The sequence below is a fragment of the Bufo bufo genome, chromosome 2, assembly GCF_905171765.1.
Source record: "Bufo bufo chromosome 2, aBufBuf1.1, whole genome shotgun sequence".
Taxonomy (NCBI): domain Eukaryota; kingdom Metazoa; phylum Chordata; class Amphibia; order Anura; family Bufonidae; genus Bufo; species Bufo bufo.
The window spans coordinates 459,787,030-459,803,479 of record NC_053390.1 but is presented as its reverse complement, the minus strand read 5'-3'; the positions used below and the strand labels follow the sequence as shown (position 1 = coordinate 459,803,479).

General features: G+C 39.6%; 1 protein-coding gene across 1 annotated transcript in view; it reads left to right on the top strand.

The window, feature by feature from the left end:
* The window catches only part of SSBP4 (single stranded DNA binding protein 4), a 468,852-nt gene that overhangs the window by 162,988 nt on the left and 289,414 nt on the right, over positions 1–16,450 (top strand). The window contains exon 4 of the mRNA XM_040417640.1: positions 6,300–6,384. Coding sequence (XP_040273574.1) covers positions 6,300–6,384 — 85 coding nt within the window. The remainder of the gene's footprint in view (positions 1–6,299; positions 6,385–16,450) is intronic.

Genomic DNA, 16,450 nt, shown 5'->3' with positions numbered 1-16,450 from the left:
ATATGAGCAGTGTATAATGTGATGGAAAAATGAATCAAGCCAGCAAAGGAAGCAATATGGATAATAACAAAACATTAGTAAGTGCCTTGTATTAACTTTCTCTACATGCTGAATGCCACTTGCTGAAGTGACACAACCCCTTTAAATCTTTGTTGAATTTGATGAGATCTTTTGTAAATGCTGTAAAAGCTATGATCTTTAATAGATTCATTCATTGTAAGCCCAGCCATTGATAAAATCCTCCTATGGTGTATATATGCATAATTCATTCAATGGTAATGCAAGTCTTAGAATTTCAGATAATAGTTAATATTTAAAAGCACAGACACGATCATATATTTAATTAAAGTACACCGGGGGAAGATTTATCAAAACTGGTGTAAAGGAAAACTGGCTTACTTACCCCTAGCAACCAATCAGATTCCACCTTTCATTTTCCAGTTCTTCTTGAGAAAATGAAAGCTGGAATCTGATTGGTTGCTAGGTACTAGTAGCCAGTTTTTCTTTAAACCAGTTTTGATAAATCTCGTCAAAGAAGAATGTTCCGAGTAGGCTTTCACTGAATAACATTTCTAAACCTTGTAATACTTAGCTGGAAGAATTATAACTGGATTAGCACCTTTTTTGTGGCCACAAATATATTAGATTTTTTTTTTTTTTATGAATCTTAAGAAAAAGTAAATTTCCAGGTCTAACTTATTTGCAGGCAGTGGGCCCGGAATCAGGAACCAGTAAAATACAGAACGCTCTTGGCCATATCCTGCGGATTCAGTATGTCTTGGAAGAGGCTTGTGCTGTTTGGAAGCTTTGCATTGTCCTGTTAAGCCCTGAGTGGTATTGTGGGGTTATTTTACTAACCTGACTGATTTCCTCATATTACCAGAAAACCTTTATTTTTACCCTTGTGGATTTTATCAAAGACCTTTCACAAAGTCTAGTGTGAGTGTACTTTTTACATTTGTAATGCCCGTTCATGCCAATATTTAGGTAGAATATGTGCTACTGGCTCTACCTGTTCTGTTCACTGTAATGCAAACCTTTGGAGAAATGTATTAAGCTGTCTAAGAAAAACTATATTTATTGTCTATAACAACCAATCACAGCACAGCTTCCATTTCTTTCAGAACTCTTGAAAAATCAAATCTGTACTTTGGTTGATATTAGCAACAAAGGCAGCTTTTCTTTTAGACCGTTTCCATAATTCTTACCCTTTTATATGAGTAAGGTTTTGCCTGGTATAAAAGGTACTGGACATTTTGTGCAAAGCCTCTCTCCTTGTTTGACACGTTGTAAAAAGTTTAAGAAAGTGTCTAAAACAGGTTAATAAATGTGGCATGTATGCCTGCCATTTTTTTTTATTTGGGCAAGAATTCTGGCGCAGTTTGATTAGTAAATCTCCCCATGTGTCCGGATTCTTAAACAAAGCCGTTTCTACATAGCCAATGTACTATGGGGGAGATTTATCATAACTGGCTTAGTTGCCCATAGCAACCAATCAGATTCCACCTTTCATTTTTCAGCGCTCCTTTGGAAAATGAAAGGTGGAATCTGATTGATTGCTAGGGGCAACAGCAGATTAATATAGCTCCCCCACTGATTTTTGTAAATTGCTACTTAGAGATAGTATAGGATCTTCTGTACTATCATGGAGGCAAATGACCCCTTCCAAACTTAATAAATGACCCATATTATCTAATAAATGATGACATAACACCTTGTTATTAGAATAAAAATGGCCGCAATGCTTTATTAAGGGTAACCTTAAATAACACACTTTAATGGACCAATAAATTAATAATAATTAAAAACTTAAATTTCATTAAATAAATAACCATTAAAAATTCCAATAATTGCCGAAATCCACTCAGCAATAGCTGAGTGATACAGCCCCTCTAATAAAGCAAAGTGACATACAAGAAAAAAAATAAGAGAGGGAGGGCGGGGCGACAATCCAGTCTTCTTAAAACTGGCCCAGAATCGCCACCGAACCCCACATTTAAGGACACATTTTTTCCCGCCGTTGACATAAACACCAATCAGCTGTCTGGAAATCTTCCCCAGCAACAAACTGCACCAATCAGTGAAGATCCTTGGCTGTCATAACAAAATCAGGTGAGACCGGCTAAAACCAGCTGATGCTGGACGAACCTTTTCAACCTGAGGTAAACCTGTAAAAAAAAGAGCGGGAAAACAAAAAAAAAGGGGGGGGGGGAGAAGCAGGAAACCATGCAACATACTAACATATGGTGTCATTGCCCCCATGTGTCCCCCAAGCGAAACACTCTGGGGAGCCTGTACATTCTGTTATCCCAATTGCTGAGTTAGCACAACATTATGATACCTTAACTAAATTAGGTACCATTATTTGTAGGGTATCCAGTCAATTTCTCACTGTAATCCATTATGGGTGACTAAGGGCTTCATATATTTTTCTTAAAGGGAATCTGTCACCATAATTTTTTGCCAGCTAAAACCTAGAATGCTTTTTTTTCCCCTAAATTGTTATTCTAACTGATCTCCTGGCACTCTGACCGGATACCTCAGTTCGATGGATGCTCCTAGCGCTTCCCGAGGACTCCAAGCACTCCACTTGACACCGTAAGCACGGCAGACCCCACGAACCGCCGAAGCTTGGTTGAGGTCTCACCGTCTCCTACCCACCCTGGACCTACGACAAGGCTCCAGGCTCCAGTGGGTAAACCTCTCCTAAATCCAGAGAGCAGGAACAGCTCTTACATGAGCTAGGAGTTATAGCCAGGGGAGGATACAGTGTATAGCAATCCCCATACACATGAGACGAGGCTCTATGTTGAATGTAAAACAGGAACTCTTTATTGAACACACAAGCATTGACTTATACACATTTTCCAACAAGGTTACCACCTGGTTGGGAACTGAGGACATGACCTAGCAGCCAATCCTTTACAGCTTTACAGTTTAAACACTCCCATACAAAATCCTCCCCTCTGCCTGTGATACAATTACCTTACACAATGGGTTAATGTAATTATCACAGGCAGGAGAATACATAGTTTTAAACAATGTCTTCTGTCCTGTGACAACCGAGGAGTAATTCAATTATCTCTCAGGACAAAGGGAAATCGCCAATACACACGTGGGGACAATAGGACAGACATCACTACTCAAATGGACAAAGGGAAATCGCCAATACACACGTGGGGACAATAGGACAGACATCACTACTCAAATATACAATGTCCCAACCATTACAGTAAACATAGACATTTAACATACCCCCAGATTGCTTGGATCTGAGCGCTCAATATATCCAAACAGCGCTCAGATGCCACAAACGCAGTCAAATCGCCATGGGGTTTAAGTTTAGCATGGGCTGATGAGAGGGCCCCTAATCCTGGGGCAAGAGGCTGGCAACCAGGCTTCTCCACCACCCAGTGGCGAGGTTGGTTTCGCCACAGTTATTGTTTTCCAATTGTATATATTTTTTTTTTTTATTCTATATCCTGAACATGATGATGGGTCCTGCCATCGTGATCTGCTGTTAACAGTATTTAGAGCAGAGGTAGGCAATCTCTGGTACTCCAGCTGTTGAGAAACTACAACTCCCAGCATGCATACTTGCTCTGCTCTTCTAAGAGCTCTCACAGAAATGAATGGAGAATGCTGGGAATTGTAGTTTCACAACAGCTGGAGTGTCGAAGGTTGCTGACCCCTGATTTAGAGAGATGCTTTACAGCAGCCACCATAGGGCATAGATACATTGATCAGGATAAGACTCATTGAATTCTATGAGAGAGTTTCCTAGGCATGCTCTGTGACCTGTACAGAGATCAGAAGTACATAAGCTGTGCTATCACCTATTGTGAATGATGGATTTCTGCACAAATTGGTCATAAAATATGATCTGATCTTCATCTATGTCACAACAATAGACAATCACAGTCTGCTTAAACTAATAACACACAAAGAATTAAATGTTACCATGTTTTTATTGAACACACCATGTAAACATTCACAGTGCAGGTGGAAAAAGTATGTGAACCCCTAGACTAATGACATCTCCAAGAGCTAATCGGAGTGAGGTGTCAGCCAAATGGAGTCCAATCAATGAGATGAGATTGAAGGTGTTGGTTACAGCTGCCCTGCCCTATAAAAAACACACACCAGTTCTGGGTTTGCTTTTCACAAGAAGCATTGCCTGATGTGAATGATGCCTCGCACAAAAGAGCTCTCAGAAGACCTACGATTAAGAATTGTTGACTTGCATAAAGCTGGAAAGGGTTATAAAAGTATCTCCAAAAGCCTTGCTGTTCATCAGTCCACGGTAAGACAAATTGTCTATAAATGGAGAAAGTTCAGCACTGCTGCTACTCTCCCTAGGAGTGGCCGTTCTGTAAAGATGACTGCAAAAGTACAGCGCAGACTGCTCAATGAGGTGAAGTAGAATCCTAGAGTGTCAGCTAAAGACTTACAAAAGTCTCTGGCATATGCTAACATGGCTATTAGCGAATCTACGATACGTAAAACACTAAACAAAAATGGATTTCATGGGAGGATACCACAGAGGAAGCCACTGCTGTTCAAAAAAAAATTGCTGCACGTTTACAGTTTGCACAAGAGCACATGGATGTTCCACAGCAGTACTGGCAAAATATTCTGTGGACAGATGAAACCAAAGTTGAGTTGTTTGGCAGAAACACACAACACTATGTGTGGAGAAAAAGAGGCACAGCACACCAACATCAAAACCTCATCCCAACTGTGAAGTATAGTGGTGGGGGCATCATGGTTTGGGGCTGCTTTGCTGCGTCAGGGCCTGGACAGATTGCTATCATCAAAGAAAGAATGAATTCCCAAGTTTATCAAGACATTTTGCAGGAGAACTTAAGGCCATCTGTCCACCAGCTGAAGCTCAACAGAAGATGGGTGTTGCAACAGGACAACGACCCAAAGCATAGAAGTAAATCCACAACAGAATTGCTTAAACTGAAGAAAATACGCCTTCTGGAGTGGCCCAGTCAGAGTTCTGACCTCAACCCGATTGAGATGCTGTGGCATGACCTCAAGAAAGCGATTCACATCAGACATCCCAAGAATATTGCTGAACTGAAACAGTTCTGTAAAGAGGAATGGTCAAGAATTACTCCTGACCGTTGTGCATGTCTGATCTACAACTACAGATATCGTTTGGTTGAAGTTATTGCTGCCAAAGGAGGTTCAACCAGTTCTTAAATCCAAGGGTTCACATACTTTTTCCATCTGCACTGTGAATGTTTACATGGTGTGTTCAATAAAAACATGGTAACATTTAATTCTTTGTGTGTTATTAGTTTAAGCAGACTGTGATTGTCTATTGTTGTGACTTAGATGAAGATCAGATCACATTTTATGACCAATTTGTGCAGAAATCCATATCATTCCAAAGGGTTCACATACTTTTCTTGCAACTGTATAGAGGTGATATCTGTCATTGCAATCTTGCCTGTTATCATAAGGAGATGACTGCTGAAGAGTGATCTGTACAGACCAAGAAGTAGGGCCTATTATTAGGCTTAGTGGCCAGTATGAACACTGCAGGATTTTTTGAATATACATATTTATTTAAACAATAGGTCATTTTCTGATGACACATTGGGGGAGATTTACTAAGCATGTTGCACCAAGATTATGGCGTAAAATGCACCAAAAAGAATGGAGTTTTGATTTGCACTAAATATATCAACTGTTTTCTCCAGAATTTTCACCATAAAGAATGCATCAGGCCAGAAATTAATAAAAAAAATTCAAAGTGAGCGGGGATATCAAATTGGCGCATATTACGCCTGATTTATCATGCTCTTATCGTCAGAAATGGCTTTAGTTGTTGCAGACAATTTAGCCAGCTTATGTGGTGATGGTTTGTGTAAAAAGTTGCATTTATGAAAAGTGAAAGCAACTCGTGGTGGGAACAAGTGATGGGTAAGTAGTAAAACAGGATGCATTCATGTTTCCTGATATGCGCTAAAAAACTCTGTTCTGTCAGTCAACGTTCCAAGTGTGAAACAAAAGTCGCAATTTACCAATGGAAATGTCGCAAATATGCTTCAAAAGTCACAATTATGTTTCAAAAGTCTTTAGTCTAGCAGGGGGGTGGCTGAAATGTCGTATTTTGGTTTAAAAAAAGTCGCATTTTAGTGCTGTTGGTGTTAAAATGTTGCAAATAAAGACATTTTAAAAAGTCACATTTTACAAGTGGCGTGCTCCTTTGGATATATATGAGGTGAAACCTTTATGTTTAGTCTGCAGTTGAGTAACTTATTTTTCTCCTTGATATCATACAGCGTATTTTGGGATTTGTACTGTGCAGCACCTGACAGACGGGAGACCTGTGAACACTCCAGTGAAGCCAAGGCGTTCCACGACTATGTAAGTTAGCACCCCACTACTACCCTTATGTGAACTTGTTATTTTAGTCATTCATATGGTTTCTGTTGCTCTATAATGCAATGAACTGCGGATGATAAAATATTGCTTTTTGATGTGGGCAGTGTACATTATGTGCGTATATAATTTGCTCATCCACAGTATACACATTGGTGACATTAATTAAAGGGTTACGTGGAAAATATCTGCTGCACAAAATTATGTCTATTTCTTTTTTTTTTTTCTTTCTTCTTGATTCACTAAAATGTAACACACTTTTCTTTTGGTATTTTCCCCCAATTTAACCACATTTTACTGATCTTTTATGAGACTCTGGTTGAACGTAGAAAAACAGCTGGAATGGCTTAAAAAAAAAAAAAAAAAGAGACAGCGGTATGAGCCAAGGAAAGCCTGTTGCGTGCAGCTATTGTACTTGGCTGTGGCACATTTGTGTATGATTCAGGCCGAACATATATTCTAGTGGGCAGGCTGTGGGCTCTCTGTTTAATTGGAACCTCGGTGGGGCAGGAAATGTAATCCCTATGGAAGCTTGGTTAAAAATTCAGCAGTCAACATCCATGTATTCAGTTAACTCTTCCTGTACTGAAGCTATGTGTCGGCTTTATTATAGCCACATTCTCAAATATTCATTTCATATGTTTGATTTCTCGTCCATTGCTTTTCGTTATATCCTGTACAATGGATATATTTAAGGTGGAAAACTAAATCAGAACCCTTCTAGTCCGGCCTAATCACTAACTTTGTAATTAATTGAACACTTCCATCCTGTTTGCTAGGCTCCTGGTGGTAAGTTGATTCTAATGTGGCCGATTTCTGTGACCCCCGTACTCCACTGTTATCACAGGGAAAACCTCTGACCAGTTGCTTGATTTCCCTACAGTGGCAGCGGTTCATTGCAGGGCACTCATTAACATCAATAGGCATCCATTGATTTCTATGGTTGTCTGCTGTTCTTTAGAGCAGAGAGTGAGGAACCCCTTCTATTAGCTCAGCATGCACTGTTAGGCCAAATGAAAGGGGATTTCTATGGCAAATAATTCCTTTATAGGATTTTGTGAACCCCCCGAGAGGATATAAAGGTAGACCATGCCTACTTAATCATTAGAGTAATGACTTGCCTAACTACATTAAACTTCACTATGCCATCATGTTCTATGTGAGACATGCACAATCACAAAGCAGTGAAGGGACTTTATTAAGTCATGGGTGCCACTTTTTGGTATAAATAGTCCAAATTATGGCACAAATATTTGCCCAATAATTTGAGATTTTGTCACTCCTTGTGGGGAGAGGTTATCAGGGAGGGAGCACGGCCAGCATCTTTCTTGCAGACCAACTGCAGAGACAGAAAGTAGTGCAAATTGCAGCACAAATCTATGCCTATCCATTTATGTTTTTAGGACATCCTAAGTTGCACAACCTTCATTGAGATGCACACCTTATAAGATATCTTACATTTGTACATTTTGCCTCAATGCTCTACGCAGGGATCGGCAACCTTCGACACTCCAGCTGTTGTGAAACTACATGCACACTTGCTCAGCTGTTCTTGGAGCTTCCATAGAATGCAGCGGAGCATGCTGGGAGTTGTAGTTTGACAACAGCTGGAGATTGCTGACCCCGACTCTACAGTCTTACTAAACCTCCCCCAATATTGTGCAGAACGTGCATTAGATGTTCTACCAATAACAGTCTGATCTGCCAGAATGCGCCATCTTGTCCATGAATTTTATATCAAGCTTGATGTTTTAAGGAACTTTTTGTTATGTACAGGCAAGCAATGTGACCACCTTTCTGTCACTCACCCCTCCATCTTTCTCCTCTAAAATATCAAGATACTTTTTGGAAATTTGTCAACGAGAGCCGGACCGAATGAATAATGTATTACACAAAAATTCTACTTCAGTTATGTTCAGGGGCGTAGCTAAAGGCTCATGGGCCCTGGTGCAAGAGTTAGGCTTGGGCCCCCCTTCCCTCAGTGCTTTGTGTGTCTTCTTATGCAGCACAAGGGTCTTTGGGCCCCCTCAGGCTCCTGGGCCCGGTAGCGACTGCTACCTCTGCACCCCCTATAGCTACGCCCCTGGTTATGTTCTATCTAGGATGTGATCATAATTACGGTAATTGCTTTAGGTTTGCAGCCATCAAGTGGCTCAGTTTGAACACAGTATATATAAAACCTAGCCGTCATTAATCCTGATTTTTATAAAGGAATCGTTTTACTTAAAGATGTTTCTTGAGGACTGTCTTCCCATTAATATGGACACAGGTTTTTACACAAATCAATTTTCTGTAACCAAGATTTCTATTTTAAAAAAAAAGCAATTTTTGCAATGTATGTGGAGCTATTTGCTATTTTGTTGGCATAAAGATAAGGTTTCAAATAGGTGGAAACCCATTTTAGGAAAATGTAAGTTTGGCTGTTTTCAAGAACTTTGAGGTTCTAATTTAAGCTTTTGGCTATGATACTGGCTTCTTCAGCTTTTCCCTCTGTATGGAAAAGGGGACCAGATCACACATTCTTAGGAACTCTATTACTCTACTAGAGTGTCATATTTATAACATTGTACATGATTAGAGGCCTTCAAGTAAGTGATTTTACTATTCGATGTTTTATTCACCACCTCCAGCTATATAGTTGACTAAGAGTCACTGGCAAGACAAAGAAAGGCAAAGAATGTTCCCACAGGCAAATATTCCTCTCCTGGAGAGGAATTTGCCTTTCACATGAAATCACCAACTCTGCAGAAGCATTAGGCATAGAATCAAAGTCGGATATATATATATATGTGGATATTCTGTGAAGGATATGCAAAGAAATAAGCAATGGCTGCAAAATTTACAGGGGTTCATTTACTTTTAAGCAGCAAAGTTCATATGAATTTTACAATTTAGAGGGGGCTTTCCTGCATTCATGTTATTTCACCTTTACTTTAGTAAGCTCTGTTTTTGCCACGTTACTAGGCCACAGTATAAGGAGAGATCATGTAGACAGTGCTCTCCTTAATTTTGAATAACTTCCTGTTAGCAGGTTATTAACCACAGGGTCAGTGAAGACTGAACTTTGTGTGTTTATGCTGTATGGATGAGATATAACGAGTTCTGAATGAATCGAGTGAAACTGTGATCTATATCAAGTTTTGAAAGGGAATGTGAAAGAAATCTGAAATGGAATGGACGAAGTCTGGTTTCACATTTGCCTTTGCCGATATGGCAGGCTGTTACGGCCGGGAGCAGCCTGCCGGATCTGGCATTGCAAGATGCTACCGGAATGCCGTCTGGCCCCATTAACTATAACGGAGTATGGTGGTGATCTGGACGCAATCCAGCAAATATGCCAAGAATTGCATGCAGTGGTTTTTGTCCAGCCGATTTCTGGCATTATATTCCAGAACAGGCTGCCGGCAGTGTGAAACAAGCCTAAGATTTAGTAGCAATTCCATAAAAAAAGTTCCCTTCAGCTTTCCTGACATATCTGTTTAAGGGTGCATTCACATGACCTTAAAGGTATGTTCATAGGTCTTTTGCCTCAGAATTTTGGCAAGGACGCCTTTGCTGAAATTTCACCAGCGGCTGGGTGTTTTTATTTTTATTTTGCTGGTTTCTGCCTCCATTCATTTCAGTGGTAGGCAGAGCTGAAAATTGTAGAACGGAGGATTAAAGCCACGGGCCTGCTGAGAAGGGACATGTCCGTTCTTGCTGTGGCTTTAAACCATAGCTCCGCCATCTTCAGCGCTGCCTCCCATTGAAATGAATGGAAGGCAGAATGGACGCAGTTGCCGGCTGGACAAGTAGCAAGCAAGTGCGAACAACCATGTCAGAATTCTGCAGGTAAAAAAACACCATGTGAACAGCCCCATAGTATTTGCGATATGCAATACACAGATACTGGCCGTGTGCTTGCCTCATCACATAGCGCACCCATTGACTTCAATGGGTCTGTGGTCTTGCAGCAAATTATAGGAGACGTTCTATTATTTGCAGCGCAGCAGCACATCTGCGGAAGCAAACGGAAGACCTTCATTGTTCCTTTCTTATGCGCATCTGTGCGGCCAAGACACAAAAGATCTGACTGCAACATGTGGACCACAGACCCATTGAAGTTCACGTGGCCGGATTCCGGTCGTGTGAATTCTGCCTTAGTAAAATACTGAAATAATCATCCTAGAGCATCTTTTTTCTTAGAAGTCTACTTTCTTCTGTTCCTCTATTATTTCTCCTGGAAACTGTGTATTTGATTTCTTTTAGTAGGATGTGTCACAGTCTGGCACTGTCAGCATTGATTAGCCAGGACACACTCCATTAACAACAGAAATTCGAACGCCCAATTGTCAATTTATTCATACATTTTCAAGAGGAATGGCAAAGCACCCAGTTCTAAGAGTTCTGTGCTCCACAATTATTTCATGAGAAGTACAAGTCTTTACTAAAGCAGACATATCAGCAGAGCTCCATCCTTTTTAAGAAAAGCCATTGGATAACATATGTAAATGGAAAAGTTAAATATTTTTTTTTACAGTTAATCTAAGAGATATATGTTGTCATTTGCTTTTTTTTTTCAATTATGTTTATATGAAGAGTTAAATTGAGGAAGTTCTTTGCCATTAGTGAAGCATTTGTGTTATAAAACCTTAAACTTCAGGGCTTGAAGCATTACCAAAAATCTGACAAAAAGGCTTTCCTTATTAGCCACCTCTATTGCTTGTCCACAGTTGCAGCAGATATGTTTACAAACTATGGTGGACAAACTTGGAAAACCAATTCATAGAGTACAAAATGACCAGTGAACCATGGATAGTATGCTCATCTCTGGCTTAGCTCGAGGTCAAGGAAGAGTAGCAAGAATGATCTCAAACAACAGGTCACCTTGTGCTGTCTCACACGTTAAATGTATGAGCTACAGAGGGGATTCAGTTCTCCTCATGAAGCTGGATTCTATTAAAGATCATGTGAGCTTGGTTCCAGGGTGTTGCTTTGTATTATAGGCACTGATTCTCTTGCTGGGAGATCATAAGTGAACTTTTGCGTGCCTGTGGAATAATTTATGTTAATGCTCTCTTGGAATGTGGTGGCTATAAGACCTGCATAGATAACTATGTGATAGATCATTTGTGTGATTTCAGTTTTCTCCTGTTAAAGAAGTAAAATTAATGAATTATCTTAGATTTAAAAAAAGAGTCTGTGTTCTTCACGATCATAATTCCTCTGTTTAACCTGCAAAATTGTGTGGCCTTTGGTCATCTTATGTTGACAGGGCTTCAGCTGCACGTGAACACCACAACATCTGCCTGTGCCCATGTCACAAGCTAATTGTCTAATCTGGTCTTAAACTATCTGTGTCAAAATTTGACACATCTGGTACGTACAGAACATTAGGGTATGTTCACACAGAAAGATTCACATCAGAAAAACTTGACATATTTTCTGTGGAATCTGTGGCAAAGAAAATCGAGGCTAAGATTTTTGCAACAGATTTTCAGTTTTCATGCTGGAGAGCCACATGCAAGTGGTTCTACATAGTATCTATGCGTTATCTGTCGCAAAAAGGCCATACTCTTTTTTTTTTTTTTTTTTTTTTAAGTGCTGCTTTTTATAAGTGCATTGGAGATATTCAGGAGGTAATCTGGAGGTGGATACAATCTAAACCAGTAAGATTTGTTTGTTTAAAATCCTTCCCCTCTTTACAATGGCAGACCTGGTTCTGTCCAGGAATTGTTGTGCTTTTATTTCAGGTTCCACTCTTCAGAGGTTTGGATACTGTCTGATCTGTAGACAGCTCTCCATAATGCAGCAGGACATTTCCTTTTTAAAATATGAGATTTGTAAATTAAATATTAAACAAACTCGGAAGGGGAAAGTTATCATTATGGGAGACTAAAATCTTCCAGATGTAAACTGGAAAACCAAAATAGCTAGTTCTGCCAGGAGTACAGATATTCTAAATTCCCTACTGGGATTATCTCTACAGCAAGTAGTTGAGGAGCCAACCCGGAAGGAGGCCATTTTAGATTTAGTATTCACAAATGGGAATTTGGTATATGATATTACTGTAGGGGAAAGCTTGGGATCTAGTGATCACCAGTCAGTGTGGTTTACTATAAGTACAGTGACTGAGTCACACCACACAAAAACAAAAGTTTTAGTTTTTAGAAAAACAGACTTTTCTAAAATTAGATTAGTGGTATACGAGTCCCTATCATATTGGAACAGTTTCATTGGAGTCCAGGAGAAATGGGACTACTTAAAAGTGGCACTATTGAAGGCAACAGAAAATTGCATTAGGCTTCTCAGTAAAAGCAAAAAAATGAAGAGACCACTGTGGTACTCAGCAGAAGTGGCCAAAATCATTAAAAACAAAAAGATAGCATTTAGGAATTATAAAAAAAAAAACGAGGATGACAGGCAAATTTATAAGATTAGGCAGAGAGGCCAAACAAGTTATAAGAGCTTCTAAAGCACAGGCAGAAGAGAAATTAGCTCAGTCAGGGAAAAAAGGCGATAAGGCATTCTTCAGATACATAAATGAAAAAAGGAAACTAAAACAAGGAATTACCAAATTAAAAACAAAAGAAGGAAGGTATATGGAAGAAGATAAAGAACTAGCTGACTAACTCAATGAATACTTCTGTTCAGTTTTTACAAAGGAAAATGAAGGAAAAGGACCTCAGTTAGGAAAGAAGACTAATGAATCTTTTGATGCATGAGTCTTTACAGAGGAAAAGGTTCTAAGTCAGCTGTCTAAAATTAATACAAATAAGTCACAGGGGCCTGATGGGATACACCCAAAGCTATTAAAAGAGCTCAGCGGTGAACTAGCAAAACCATTAACAGATTTATTTAACCAATCACTGGAAACAGGAGTCGTCCCAGAAGATTGGAAATTAGCAAATGTTGTGCCCATTCACAAGAAAGGTAGTAGGGAGGAATCGAGCAACTATAGGCCAGTAAGCCTGACATCAATAGTGGGGAAATTAATGGAAACCATACTTAAGGAGAGGATTGTGGAACATCTAAAATCCCATGGATTGAAAGATGAAAAACAGCATGGGTTTACTTCAGGGAGATCAAGTCAAACTAATCTTATAGATTTTTTTGATTGGGTGATTAAAATAATAGATGGGGGAGGTGCAGTAGACATCGCTTATCTAGACTTTAGTAAGGCTTTTGATACTGTCCCACATAGAAGGCTTATCAATAAATTGCAGTCTTTGGGCTTGGACTCCCATATTGTTGAATGGATTAGGCAGTGGCTGAGGGACAGGCAACAGAGGGTTGTAGTCAATGGAGTATATTCAGACTAAGGTCTTGTTACCAGTGGGGTACCTCAGGGATCTGTTCTGGGACCCATATTATTTAATATCTTTATCAGCGAAATTGCAGAAGGCCTCGATGGTAAGGTGTCTTTTTGCTGATGACACAAAGATTTGTAACAGGGTTGATGTTCCTGGAGGGATACACCAAATGGAAAAGGATTTAGGAAAACTAGAGGAATGGTCAAAAATCTGGCAACTAAAATTTAATGTTGATAAGTGAGAGATAATGCCCCTGGGGCGTAAAAATCCAAGAGTGATACAGTCCTAACCTCAGTATCTGAGGAAAGGGATTTAGGGATCATTATTTCAGAAGACTTAAAGGTAGGCAGTCAATGTCATAGAGCAGCAGGAAATGCTAGCAGAATGCTTGGGTGTATAGAGAGAGGAATTACCAGTAGAAAGAGGGAGGTGCTCATGCCGCTCTACAGAGCACTAGTGAGACCTCATTTGGAGTATTGTGCTCAGTACTGGAGACCATATCTCCAGAAGGATATTGATACTTTGGAGAGAGTTCAGAGAAGAGCTACTAAACTGGTACATGGATTGCAGGATAAAACTTAACAGGAAAGATTAAAGGACCTTAACATGTATAGCTTGGAAGAAAGCCGAGACAGGGGATATGATAGAAACCTTTAAATACATAAAGGGAATCAACAAGGTAAAAGAGGAGAGAATATCCAAAAGAAGAAAAACTGCTACAAGAGGGCATAGTTTTAAATTAGAGGGGCAAAGGTTTAAAAGTAATATCAGGAAGTATTACTTTACTGAGAGAGTAGTGGATGCATGGAATAGCCTTCCTGCAGAAGTGGTAGCTGCAAATACAGTGAAGGAGTTTAAGCATGCATGGGATAGGCATAAGGCCATCCTTCATATAAGATAGGGCCAGGGGCTATCCATAGTATTCAGTATATTGGGCAGACTAGATGGGCCAAATGGTTCTTATCTGCCGACACAGTCTATGTTTTCACACTGTGGATTTTGGTGGGAGGCAGACTACACCTGGTGTCCATGCCAAAATTCATGTCAACCATTTGCCACGTGAACAGACCCTTAGGATTCACTTTCTTTCATGCTTGTTGGTAGCCAACTTTTGTACACAATGTTCAGCTATGAAGAGCAAAAATCCAGCTCAGTTTTGCAGAGGTTAAAACGGTACTTTATTTAAGCGGTTAAAAATACATCCAGTATAACCAGTCTTAGTCTGCGCGTTTCGGGCTACCAGGAATGTAAGCCCTTACTCATGACATATTCAGCTATATATTAGGGTTTGCCCTGAGTTCATAGTCACATAAGTATTGATTTTTCTTTTCTGATTGAAACAGTAAAAAATCTGAAGTGCCATGTATAGGAACCAAAGCAACCTATTTGTCATATATTTATGCCCACTGTCCTTTGTTTTGCCATTATAATGAATAAAGTGGCCTCCCTTATTTGTGTATATTCTAAAACTTGAATTTAGACCTGGCAGTGTAGCCCTAAAACAGCTCTGATTGCTGGCACATCTGGCTATGGCAGGGTTAATGCCATCAGTTGTGTACAGGATTTTCTAAGATTTTCCTCGCTCAAGAACTGGCCGCTGTCCCAGATGGAATGATTTCAGATGATGGAAAGATACAGAGTACTGTGTTTGTCCAAGACGATATTGCAAAACTGCTAGTACTTTGGGTACAGGTAACAAAGTGCATCTGGCCAGCACAAACGTTCCTGTCCTTGAAATGCTCTTCAGACATCTCAGTGCATGAATGTGACTTCCTATCACATATTTATCCTGAACGTGTTATCGTGTTTGCAAAACAATCTCATAGTACAAGTAACAAGGACCATTAAAAAGGATATCATAGGAATTACCATGGATAAGTACTATTACACTTGTATGTAGATGTGTACAAGTCATTAGGAAAGGGAAATGAGAGAGGGTTCAGAAAAGGGCAACTAAAGTAATAACTAGAATGGGTGGACTACAGTACCCAGAAAGATTCTCAAAATTAGGGTTATTCACTTTAGAAAAAAGACGACTGAGGGGAGATCTAATTACTATGTATAAACATATCAGGGGTCAGTACAGAGATCTATCCCATCCTCTATTTATCCCCAGGACTGTGACTGTGACGAGGGGACATCCTCTGCGTCTGGAGGAAAGAAGGTTTGTACACAAACATAGAAAATAAAGAAAATTTACTTCCACCACATGTTTTTTTTTTTGCCTTCCTCTGGATCAGCTTGCAGGACAACAGGTTGAACTGAATGGACATATGTCTTTTTTTCCGCCTTATAAACTGTGTTACTTACTATATCACATCCCAACCCATCCCTTGGATTGAACTTAATAGACCAGACACATATGAAGTGAACTAGATTCATAGTAAACTTCCGAAATGTCCGACGAGTTGCCATATCTTCACTGAGACTACAGCAAGATCATTATGCCGTACTTAAATATTAAAGTTTTAATGGTATTCTTAAGTTTCATAGTGTGATAGCTTATAGAGGCTGCTACTATGAGTTTGGTTCTCTCTAATTGCAAGCAATTAGCTATAGTATATAATAAATTTTTACAGGATTGCAATGTCCTAAAGATTCAATGAATTTGTAAAATGGTTATGATGTTCTTTAGCTTTAATGATGAATTTACTTTCAGTTATACTGTTACATATCTGTTCTCAGTGATCCGGCATTTTAAAGCAGTGCTGGGTTATAGCTGAGCTGCTTTGGTTTCAAGATGCTCACCCAAGCATTTG